The sequence below is a fragment of the Arvicanthis niloticus genome, chromosome 6, assembly GCF_011762505.2.
Source record: "Arvicanthis niloticus isolate mArvNil1 chromosome 6, mArvNil1.pat.X, whole genome shotgun sequence".
Classification (NCBI taxonomy): Eukaryota; Metazoa; Chordata; class Mammalia; order Rodentia; family Muridae; genus Arvicanthis; species Arvicanthis niloticus.
Genome location: NC_047663.1, coordinates 66,685,930 through 66,699,002, shown reverse-complemented (window position 1 = coordinate 66,699,002; position 13,073 = coordinate 66,685,930). Strand labels below are relative to the sequence as shown.

At 35.7% G+C, this 13,073-nt stretch overlaps 1 protein-coding gene across 10 annotated transcripts in view; it reads left to right on the top strand.

The window, feature by feature from the left end:
• Rapgef6 (Rap guanine nucleotide exchange factor 6) overlaps positions 1–13,073 on the top strand; it is a 169,422-nt gene that overhangs the window by 62,768 nt on the left and 93,581 nt on the right. The window contains exon 1 of one of the 10 annotated variants that reach the window (XM_076936837.1): positions 4,182–4,371. The exons of 7 other annotated variants lie outside the window; for them this stretch is intronic. In XM_076936837.1, coding sequence (XP_076792952.1) covers positions 4,318–4,371 — 54 coding nt within the window. In that variant the 5' untranslated portion in view covers positions 4,182–4,317. Of the gene's footprint in view, positions 1–4,181; positions 4,372–13,073 lie in introns of those variants that run through there. 2 more of the 10 variants (XM_076936835.1, XM_076936836.1) reach the window with 2 other exon arrangements.

Genomic DNA, 13,073 nt, shown 5'->3' with positions numbered 1-13,073 from the left:
TTTCTATGTTTTAAAAAAGGCCTGGTACAGCTACTTTGGGTAGGGCAAAGTAGAAGCTTGGTGGTGCCTTTTATTGTTCCTTCAGTTTCACTGATTCTAATTATAGAAGCTTACATCACCATCGCTGATGATAACAGCTTTCCTCTCTCTCCTTGCTCTTTCTTTCTCAATCACTCCCTAAGGATATATCATATTTCATAGTACATATGGACTTCAAGTGGTTTTGACAAAGGTTTTTGATAGCATGCAAGCAGTCAGTGAATACATCACAGTATGCCAGACTGGTTGGTTTCTTATAAAGAATAGAAGGAAAGCTTTGATATTCTTTTTCTTTAGGAATGATGAGGAGTAGATAGGACAAGCTTCTTGAAGTCAGAAATTACTAAGGGGCAACAGTAATTAGAGTTAACTGTTAGATAGCTACAGATTTATTTCTCTGAAGCAAGGGAAAGAAAGGGTGGGACACTGTGGTTACTTTACAGAAGCTGGCATGCTGTCACTGTAATGGTGTGATCATTACTGTAGCATTATCAATTTATTTTTCAGGATTAAACTACTTCAATAGGATTTTATACAAAAATCAATGTGTTTAACAGTTTATATTTCAAAAACCAACTACTTAAATAAAAGGCATAAATGACCATTTTATTTTGTAAAATGACAATTTTACTTTTGTTACTCTCTTTTGGCATTTGGCATTCCTGAGTTGTGCGTGTACTGTTTCACTGTGCAGATGGGGTGGCGGAGAATGGGTAAATTATTAACTATTAGAACCTTATCTTTGCTTTTCTATGCAGCATAATTTTTAATATTCCAGTTTATAGTTGGCTTGTAAATTATTTGTTCAGATAACAAATTTTAGTAGCCAGATCATTTATGTATTTATAAAAACTGTTTTGTAATTATTGGAAATTTTGCTTTATCTCGCAGTAGTCACATGTCCCTTTTACAGCTAAAGATTTTGTTTGTATGGCTTAGCATACTGGTATTCCATGTGCAGGAAAGTGTGTTCTTCATTACGTAGCCTGTAATAATGATTCTAGGCTGTGAATCAGGACTCCCTCATCACTACACTGACTTCACTTGATGGCGAGGTGAGATCATGATAAATTCTAAACGTGATGCCCATGAAAAAGAATTGATTTGTCTAGTAATTCATTTTGGTTATTTAACAAATTACTGACCCAGTTTATATCAGTAATTAGTTAAAAGATTAGTTATTGAATGTGAAGAGACAATGGGGAGTGTAATCAGACTGCTTTTAGGGTCTGCATGTTGAGTATAGTTTGGCCTCTTGCTTTCTTCTGGTATTGTTACCCCAGGAAGTTTCCCTTGATAGGTTCACCATACTGGTTTTTGGAATAGCAAATACTGTAAGATGATTGATAGAACAAGATGATGTCATCTTTACTTATATGCCAGCCAAACTGGGGAATAGAGAGGAGAGAAAGAATTGTTTTGATCTTTTATTGGGGTTGATGTGTATTCCAGTAGGTCTGACATATGGTGTTAGTAGCTTGCATTTCACTCCCGGAGCAGCAGTTAAGAGATGACTGTCTTTTTGCCCAGCTTGAGGTCTTTCTTTGTGTCATAGGTACCAGCATGATTTATAAAAAGGAACAAGGAGCCACTGCAGATACTGGTTTTAGTTAGCTGTCATTTATCTTACATAGATATAATTATAGACTGGCATTATAGTTAAAATAATTCTTGAGTCCTGTTACTAATTTTTGTGTTTAGTACACATATATTTCTTTAGGAAATATATCTTCAGCAAAAAATTATCTTTATTCATATTTTTTTATTTAAAAAGTGAATGCTTTTCATTTGTCTTTAAAGTTGCATTTTTAAAATTCCAAATTAGTTTATATTCATTAAATTGGAAAAATAGTTCTTGAAGATGAATCTCTACAAATATTATATGAGTTATATTTAGTAAACTAGTGTTTATTTGAATTTGCAAGAACAAATTTTATATTTCAGGGTAAGTTTTGTGGGAAAGGGTGAGTTTTTTAATAAAACAATTCATGAGCAATTCATGTAAATTAACAATTGTATATTGTAAACACAGAATATGTGTTAAAAATAATAGCATTACTACATTAATTTCTAGTTGCATAAGGAGCAGCATAATTCAGATTAGGAGCATGATGTTGCTTGGAAAGTAGGAGACTTTGCCGGAGGGAATCGAGGAACTTGTTGGATGGGGGGGGGGGTGTTTGCATGCACATGTGTGTTAACAAGATGCGTTTTCAGCAGTAAGCAGAGTCTCTCATTACAACACCTGTTTCTCAGGTAAAAAGCTCTTTGTGTGTTGCACATTCCCTGTCTTCAGAAGTATTCTCTAAAGAGAGGAAAATAGCCCTCTCATTTTACTCACTGCCTGGAGGTGTACCTGACTGTACTTTAGCATTGGGTACTGGTAGGAGGTGAAGGGCTAGGTGGGTGGATAAGCCGAAGCATAAAAGAAAGAAAGGGTGCTTTATAGCAGAAGCATAAAGGACAGGGTTGGTGCTTTTCTTACTGCAGAGGGTGTGGCAAATTTTTTCTCTTAAATTTTAAAGAAAAATATGACAGCTTGCTTTTAGTCCATGTTCTTATCAGAGACAGGTTTAATTGTTTCCTTTTCTGATTCATTTTGTGTTTTGTTGGCTCTCTTTCTAGGAATTGCACATTGGGCTGCAGTGAAGTACTATGTTGTATAGATTATTCTTCCTCAGAGGAATTAGTCTACATTGTGCCTGCAGGATTTTTCCCCATTGCAAAAGAATTGTTTTTATTTAAATCTGTTTACATAAAAACCTTGGTTTTGTTTTATAATATTTACATATAAATCTTAACATCTGTTTTTATTTTTAATGCTAACTCAATGTGGGCTTGAAGATTTAACCTTCAGAACATTCATTCAATAAATAGCAAGTTGTGTGCAGAAACCCATAAATATTAGCATTACTTTGATGTGATATCTCTGAACCAGACTGCCCATGTATTTGGAATTCAGTAGTATCTTACTACAGCAAATTATTTTCTCCTGAGAGAACAATTCTGTGTTAAATTTAAATAATATTAGAAAAGAGACTTCTCAAATACAACTGAATATCAATGTACAGAAAATTTAAAACTATAAAACAGACGGGTACATTTGCCAGGTTTTTTTCTTACAGGATTTAGCTTGCCAGCCCGTCTCACAGAAGGTCGTGTGTGTGTGTGTGTGTGTGTGTGTGTGTGTGTGTGTGTGTGTGTTCAGTAAATTGCTCTTGGGCTACATCTGCAGATACAGTAGCCAATTGATCTAATGCAGTTTGTGAAGGCTTTCTGCACAGGTGATGTCATCCTTTTAGCTCTATTCTCCTCCCACTCTCTTTCCTTCTTATTAGATATTTCATCTTACTGCAGGGCATAGAATCAATAGGAGCGTCTCCTTAGGGAGCTGCTGTGAAGCAGGCAAGGACAGTAGGAATTAAGACACTGACAGACTCTTGCGTTCACAAAGGATGTAGTGGTTTTTGTGCTGCATCGTATATACATGTTATCCAGAAAGGGCAGGCTTAGATCATCAGTGCTTTCTTACTAATGCCTGGAATCAGAAGCTGTATTGTGGAGCTGTGAAACTGCTTGGGAGAAGAGAAGGTTGCTTTGAATTCTGCATATTCTAAGATATTATACAGGACAAACCTGTTAGCGCATTTGTCTCCTGTCTTCATTTGCTCTGTGGTTGGGATGATGTGTATGTATGGTGGGGTTTTTTTTGTTTTGTCTTTTGTTTTGCTTGGTTTGTTTTTTAACCTCTAGCATTTAAGGATATTTAAAGAAGAGACTGTAGACTTCAGGATACAGCATTTGCTTTGCCTCTGATATAGAAGACTCTGCAGTGTTTGTTCTTCAGAATGAAATAAGTTGATGGAAAAACAGCTATATTACAGAGGAAGGTTTCATGGATTCCAGGAACACAGATTACATGCATGTTGCCTACTTGCTTTGACTGGTAGATACGGTATTAGTCTCTTTGCTGCAATGTGTACATCTATGTCAGGTGCCTGAGGATGCATGTAACTGTGGGCTGAGCCTGAAATCTAAACATCTTTATTTGATGTTACTTGCTTGTAAAGTGGCATTTAAGGATAATTCTTATACTTAGAGCAATATTCTGCTTCTGAAAGCTTCTGATTTTGTTTGTAAAGAGGGTTGGAGGAGCTACATTTATATAGCAACAATGGTGTGTGGATTGTAAAAAGAAACTTAGCAGAATTTTGTCAACATACTTGTCAGTGTGGCTCTCTCTGGATTAAAAGAGAAATTACCCCTCCAGCCAAGGAAATGGCTTTTCTTGTTCGATGTTACGCCAATTGTCTTCAGCCATGGGCCTCCAAAGTAAGTAATTACTATTTTTATATGCTTTAATCATTAAATTTAAATTGCACTTGAAATCTAAATTAGTTCTATTGTGCAAATTTCTAAATTTTAAAAATAAGAACTATAAAACAGTCTATAAATCCTTCTCTCATTGTCATTTAACTTAGAGAAAGTCTAATACAGCCTCTGAGGAGATGGGTTGAAAAGACTCAATAGTCTGCAGACTTAAAATGTACTTTTGAAATGAATACCTCAGACACTATAATCATTTAGCTGTGATGTTTTTGAAATTACTTGTGACCATACTTAACTTGAGGCATTCTGTTGTTTCTTACCTTAAAGAGCTAGTATGTTTAAACGTAGTGTTCTAATCATGGGCTTATATAACATGTCTTGGTAATGTAGTGCTACCTGATAACTTAGAAATGAATTGTTCTATTTGTAAAATTGGGTGTTCATTCCCAAAGAATAATATTTAAAAAGTGAATGTAAATTAATTACGTAAAAATATTCAGTGTTCCAAAGTATTTCCAAAATAATAATTGGTTAAAAAACAAACAAACAAACAAAAAAAAAAAACGCTTGTCATTTTAAGGCAAACATAACTGTCAACAAAATCCTGAGTTATTGAAAACTAGTCTATCACAATTGAGTTTTATTGTTTACAGTAGCTTTTTACAATGTTTGAAGCTATCTTTTATGTTTTAGAAAATGCTTAGATGGTGATTTTTAAGTATGTTCAGATTTCTTTATGGTTCTCTGATACTTAGGCACACTGGAGACTTTTCATAGGAAGGTCTGACATCATGTCTTTGTTTCAAAGGTTCACTATTGATGGTGACTAAGGAGAAAATACTCTGACAGCACTGTGTTGTACTGTTTACTTGGCCTAGCCCATTGCATGTCTGTCCTGAATGCTCTTGTGGAAGGGATATTTAAATGCACTGTCCATTTGGCAAACAGCTGGCTGTGACATAAAGAGGTGGAAAGGGGCCTAGGTACACAATTTGTATCTGTACATACAAAGAGTGTGGCTGCTTCAGTGCAGACGCCACCTGTGGGCCTCCAGCACTGCTGACAGTCACACTACTAGAATTGAAAACTTCAGGTGAAAGGGAATTGGGTGAGACCAGATAAAACTGAACAAAATTAAGAATGGGGTGTAGGAGGGTTTTTTTGTTTTTTTTTGTTTGTGGGTTTTGTTTTTGTTTTTGTTTTTTTTTTTTTTTTTTTTTTAATAAAACACACACACCACACACAGTAACAGAAAAACTATGAGAAGAATTGTATGGTGAGTGATGAGTGCTTTCCTGTATAAATTATTTATAAGTATACATGTTTCCTTCCTGTCTCCTCATCCTTTACAGTACTAAGATTTAACTCTTTGTTTAAACACAGTAGATACTCATTTTAATATTTGCTATATTGAACTTTTAAATTTGTTTTATTCTTTTAACTTTTCATTTGATGGGTTTTTAATTTTTATTTATTTATTTATTATTTATTTATTTATTTATTTTGGTTTTTGCTTTTGTTTTCCGAGACAGAGTTTCTCTGTATAGTCCTGGCTGAAACTTACTCTGTAGACCAGGCTGGCCTTGAACAATGATTCTTTTTTTTATTATTTAGTTGTATATAAAATAAGCTTGGTATAGCCCTTGAAGTTAATACACAGTCTTCTGTTCATATGAAAAATTTACACTTAGTGTCATGTTCATAGTTGTATCTTTATTTAGTTTTTTTTTAATACCTGTGAAATTCACCAAGCATTAAAATGTTTTGTTTTCCTTTCTTAGCACTCTGAGGACTCTTTCAAGCCACAAAGCCTTGTTTGTCTTTATTTGTATGAAGAAGGGAGGGGGAGAGTTCCGTTTTTGGCATAGGGTCTTACTATATAGCCCTGCCTAGTCTTAAGCTAGCTTTGTAGAACTATGCCTGCCTCTGCCTCCCAAGAACTGGGATTCAAGGTGTGTACTACCACACCTAGTAGAAATTGTTTTTGACAAAATTGCAGCACCTCTCACTTTTGTCCACCGGTAATGTCCTTAAATATTTATTTCAGTTTGATTTTTCTAACTCACTAATTTATTGTCTCTTTGTAACCAAAGAGATATGTTTTAAATTTTTAAATGTACTCATTTGTGTTACATTTTCTTAAGCCTCAGAAGTGATGCTCACAATTACTTGTTTTAGTGATGTTTTTTATTTTATAGACGTGATTCTTCTTCTCCCTGTATAGATTGCTGTCTTTGGATCATTGGTTTCCAGGGATTGGCTTTACGCAGAGATTTTTAGCTGGATGCTCTTTTCACTATGATATGACTGCTTTGATTGAGGTGTTGAAGAAGCCATTGTACTTTGGCTTCTTGGTTCTTCTTTCTACTGTTCACAGCTGTGAGCCAATGGAGAAAGATAACAATCAGCTAGCTTTGTCAGTCATACCTGGCCTTTACCTTACTTCACTTCTCTAAATTTCACTTTTTGGAAAATGAGTAGAAATTGAGTTTGCCATGCCTCAGAAACAGTGCTGTGATCTCCACCAAAGGCCACTGAGATACTTAGAAAGGGTCAGGTTCTGTCTGAGGACTGCTCTTGAGATCTTATAATCTATTTTTAGTTCTCTCTCTCTCTCTCTCTCTCTCTCTCTCTCTCTCTCTCTCTCTCTCTCTCCTGAAGGGCCCTTGTAATTTTGGTGGCTTCGAAAATGCCTCCACCTTCTTAAACCCCAAGTTGAGCTCATCTCTATGACTTTCTTTTCATCTTAAATGTTTTTAGAATAAATTTTAAGAACCCAAAATCTCTTACAATCACTTCCTCACTTAAAAATTTTCAGAAGTTCACTTTTAAGACAGGAGTTGTAAACACTCAGGAATGCCCTATCTCTGGGCTCAATGCCACTTAACAGAAATATAGTGTGAAAATTAAGTTAGATTAATTTTAATCATTTTTAAGTGATAGTCTATCCAAAGTATCATTTCACTGTATAATTAAAATATAATAATTAGTAATGAACTGTTTTACCTTTTGTGCTCAATATTATAAATTTAATATCATTTTACCATTAGAACACATCACAGGCAGGCCTAAGCACACACTGCACATATGTAACTAGATTTACTATTTTGTGTAATACATTTCTAGGTCTTTGTTATTGTTATCTGATATGTTTATCAAAATATTGATTGATTATCCTAATGATTTACCTCAAACATTCCTCTCAAAATTACATCTTGTTATTCTAATGTTTTAATAATTTCTTAATCTTAAACCCCAGGACTTGAATTTGGTTGTGCCTGGTATTGGTTGTGCAGTAGAAATTCCTGTCTGCAATGGGAAGTTAGACTGCAAGGCAGACTAGCAATGTGTCTGTACACTAATTAGCATCGAGCTCTAAAATGTCTTCCTAAAAGCAGTGTGCATGGAAACTTAGCAACTACTGCATAAACAAGAATGGTCTGCCCCCAGGCCCTCTGTTCATTTTTAACAAGCAAGTAAGTGACTTCTGAGGAAGTGTTGCTATAATCAAGTCGTTAGTATCTTGAAAAGGAAGCTTTAACAATGCAGTTTAGGTTTTTGTTTTGTTTTGTTTTGTTTTGTTTTGTTTTTTTGAAGAATTGCTATCCTTTGGAGAGGTACACAATTTTAAACTTCATGCAGCCTGTATTGTCTCAAACTTTGGCTCCTTTTGAATGTCTTTCTCAAATGTAACAGTTCTTGAATGTGGGTTGTGAGGGTCCAACATTCCAGATAGCAAACTTTTTAGATATTTTCTCTTGTTAAAAATTCTTAATTGTGGCAGGTTATTCTTGAAGTAAGATAGAACTAGCCTGCAATAGTACTCTGGCTGTGTTGCCTAAATTTGCGTCAATTCAGATTGATATTCCTCCCCATCTGCTAAGCTGTAGGTGTTCTTCATGGCTGTGTCTTGACTAACACTAGTTGGCCTGTGATAGCATTTCAAACATGGAATTGTTGACTATATCAGATTATTTCAAAGCAAACATAAATTTCTTATACTGGTAATATGTCAATAGCATATTGGGGAAAATAAATTTAGAGAACAATATGTAAAAATAGATTTCTGTATTGAGGGACTTCTTGTGCTATTAAGAGTTGAAGGACATAAAGAATATAATCATTTTCCATTTATTTAATTTTCAATATTCATAAGTTGTGTTACCTAAAATAGTATACAGCTTCGCAGAGTCTATGCTATGTGGAACACAGACTTGAGCTATGCCTGTGGAGCCCCAGCACTGCTGACAGTAATGGTGGCACTATTAAAATGTAAAACTGCATGTGGAAGGGAATTGGGTGAGACTGGATAAAACTGAACTATAGAGTTTCATTTGTTCAGAAATCCACAAAAACTTGAACAGCAGTGTTGAGAAGCCAGTTGCAGTCATTCATTTATTCTACAGATATTTAATGAACAGACTATGCAGGGTATACATCAATATACCAAGCTTTTGTTTGATGGGTAAAGCGGGGAACATTATAAAATACCAAGAACCAGAAATTCTACATTGTAACCAATAGAGTAAAAACATAGAAATATTTTATTCCCTGTAAGCTTTTTATACAAGCTTTATTTTAATTATTTTGATGCTGTATTGTTTCAAAGCACTTTCAACTCTTTTTTTGGCTTGTATGTTAATATTTATTCACAACAGTACTATAAATATCATGTGTATTAGTTATCCCCATAAGACATTATAATAAAAACCCATGTTGAAATTCACTAATCTTTTCATCGTTGTAAAAAAGCAGAATGTGGAGGACTTAGGATTAGATCACTCAGTCAGTGTCTTAGTCACTGGTCTGTTGCTATGAAAAGACACATGACTAAGGCCACTGTTATAAAAGAAATCATTTAATTGGGGCCTGTTCACAGTTTCAGAAGCTTGGTCCATTATCATCATGGCGGGGAGCATAACATCATGCAGGCAGGCACTGCAGCAGTAGCTGAGAGCTATGTCCTGATCCATAGACAAGAGACTGGTCTTACCGAGGCTTTTGAAACTTCAAAATCCACCCCTAGTAACACATTACTTCTAACAAAACCAAGCCTTCTAGTACTCCTGAGCCTTTCAAATAGTGCCAGTCCCTGGTGACTAAGTATTCAAATATCTGAGCCTGTGAGGGCCATTTTAGTCAGACCACCACAGTCAGTAAATGCTTGCTCAGCAAACATGAGAGCACAAGCTCAATCTCAAGAGCCCACATAAAAATCAAAACTCTGGAATGTGTATCCTATGTTAGCAAAACTTACTAAAGGTGACAAATTAAAGAATATGTCCCACGTTGCATGTATATGTATATAAAACATACATTTGTATTACATACATTACATATTCAGTTTTAGTGTGAAAGGTTTTCAAATTATTTATAGAAATAGAGAATCAAGTATGACAGACCTTGTAATACTGACACACTCAAGAGACTCAAAACAGGATTTGGATTCCAAGCTCCTGTAGCATGCAAAGATTCTGCTTTGATAAAACAAATACTTTCTCATAAGTTCATCTATATATTTCAAATTGGCTAAAATTCATTTTGAGTCACCAGTCCTAGACTTTTTCTTTTTCTAGAAAACAGCAATATTGCTTTTCTACTTCTAGATCTTTCCCCCTAAACCAAGTTGTTTATGTACTCAGAGAATGAATACATACACACACACACACACACACACACACACACACGTATGTAATTCTTATACTTTAAACATTTGTGGCACCTTTTATATTATATTCATCCTGAAGCTTATTTTTTAGTTGAAAATTTTTGAGAGATATATTGAGGTTTAAATGTACAAATCTACCTCAGACCTTTAAATTCTGAATAATACAATTGGACCTTAGCATGTGTGAGCTCTGTACACATGTATTCAACCAACCATGGAGCAAAAATACATTAAACAAATGGCATTGAATTTGTTTTCCTCCTAGGTATCATTCCTATACAATTTTACATGCCATTAACAGCCTTTGCATAGCATTATGTTGTGTTAGATCTTGTAAATCATCTAAAAGTGATTCAGAATACAGTGGAAAGAGGTTAGAAGGATAGCTTAATGATTAAGTGCACTTACTGCTCTTGCAGACGATGCATGCCAGTTCCCAGTACCTACATGGTGTCTCACATGACATTCATAGCTCTAGTTCCAAAGGTCCTGCGACTTTGTTCTGTTCTATAGGTACTAAGCTTACATATGGTACACATAAGATGATTGCAGGCAAAACACACACACAAAATCTTTAAAAAATACATAGGAAATGTGAATGGGTTATATGTAGATGCAACAATTTCCCCTTACTTTGGAGGAGACTAGAGCTCAATTCTAGTGTTTGCAGGGATGGTCCAGGAATCAGTCCACCATGGATACTGAGAAGCAAGTCCATTCCAAAATAGGCTGGTAATGATTACTCTCATTCTGGTTGTTTATTTTTCTCCACAGAGTGTCAGATAGTTTGTAATGCATTTTTCTTTGTGTACCTGTTTGCTTTATGGTAGATAATCCAAGAACCATAAAGCTATGCTTTTAATTTTATTATTTTTTTATTTATTATGTGTGTTGGGGGTGACACAGATATACCACAGTGTATGGATGAAAGTTAGAGAATAACTTGTATCATATGGATCCTGGAGATGGAACTCAGATCATCAGGCTTGGCAGCAATTACCTTTACTTACTGAGTTGTCTCAACAGCATGGTTTATATATTTTAAATGTTTTCTTCTATTTATATAACAGTTATTTTCCCCAAATTATTCTCCAAAATGGCTGTACCAGTTATACTCTGAACAGCTTATGAGAGTAACATTTTTTTTTCTTCCTTGGTCTTGGCTATTCTAAAGATATTGAAACTAATTAAAAGTCAGATGTCAGAAGAAGGGTGCAAAAGTAACTTGTATTTATCTGTTGTAGTTGTCCTCTCTGAGAATTACACCTAACATAGACCTAGCCCTGGAAGCCTCTGTACAGTCTTACCTAGTCTTAGAATATTTTCAGCCTCCGAGACTTGCTGCCAAATGTATTAGCTCACTCTTTCTAGTTCTTTCTGATCGGTAGCTGGCTGATTCAACTCAGCTGTTCTGGCTCAAACTCTTCTCCAAGCTGACTGATTCAGTCTTGCTTCTCTGCCTGTTCTGATTTGCTCTGTTTGACCTCATACTAACTCTAGCAATCTGTCCTAGTCTTCTGGGTCCTCCTCATTTTCTGGCTTGTTATGTCTTTACCTGTGTTAGCTTGTTCTCTGCAACCTGTCTCTCTATAACTGTACCAGCAAAACTGCCTATTCCTTCCCCCTCTTTCTTTTCTGTGGTGCTGTCTTAAGTAGACTCTTTTTCCTGTCTGTTTTCTTGAGAGTTGGGCATATCCTGTCTGTCAGATCTTTCTCTGATTGGTCACTTTGCCATTCAGAGTGACATCACTTTTAAACTTGGATGCTTTCTTCTACAAATTAACTTTACGTTCATTGTTTAATTAAATAAATGTGTGTACTAAGGACTTGTCTGTATTCCAGCCAGAGGGATTAATAGAGGTGTGTGCTAAGTGCCAAGTCATACCACAACTAGAAACAGGTATTTTCAGTAAATAAAATAATCTTGGGATTCACAATGTGATAAAATAGCCACAACGTTAGGGTTTCCCCCATAGACCAAGCAAGAAATCACTCCATACTGTGGGCCTTTTGAGTGTCTCTTGACACTATCCATCTGCAGATAGCACAGATCTTGGGCTGAGGCTTCAGGTCCTAGGACTGTATCATGCCTTGTAAGCCCCAGATTATTTTACCCTTTTCCCTACCCAATCAACTATAATTCAGAGTTCTCATATCCCACTGTTAGCGTTTACTTGCTTTGCCTCAGTAGCTCACAGAACTCAAAGAGATAGATTTATTATTTAGTTAAGAAGGATATTACAAAAGGCTATACAGCTTGAGAGATGCATAGGCCAAGAAACATAGAACTTCCATGACTTCCCCTGACATCCTCCTGGGTCTTTCCTGTGTTCAGCTATATTGAAACTTTTGAAACACATGCTTTTGAGGTTTTTGTTTTGTTTTGTTTTGTTTTGACTAGATAGTTTCTCTGTGTAGCCCCGAGTTCTCCTGGAACTCGCTTTGTAACCAAGCTAGCCTCAAACTCAGAGATTTACCTGCCTCTGCCTCCTAGGTGAGGCACTAGTCATGAGCCACTGCACCTGGCACTGCTTTGAAGTTTTTATAGAGACCTCATTTCATGGGCATGATTGAAGTTGAGACAACCACATAGAAATAAGATTGTGCAGAAAAAGTCAGATCTACTTCTCAAAGACTGGAAAGGGAGACCTAGCTAGCCTAAGTCTGTCCTCAGTAGAGAGCAGAACCCCTTGTGGGAGTCTTACTATCTAGTATCAGACAGGGTGTCAGAATTTATAGTCAGCTTCAAGGCAAAAAGGTACAGGAAGATTAATTTTGTAACCTGCCTTGTGGAAGAGAAAAGCCTGGTTTCTATGACCTACCTCTGGGAGGGAATTATGAGCCAGGGAACACAGGTGAAAGCCAAAATGATATTTCATAGACTATCATGTAAATACACAACTTGCTTTCTTACTTAGACTTTGGGGGCGGGGGTGGAGAAGAAAATAGGTATTTGTTTTTCTGGTTGCTAGAAAGATTAATAGTCAGTTTTAGTGTTTTTTCTACTATCTTAACCTAAGTGATGTCTCCCATGTTT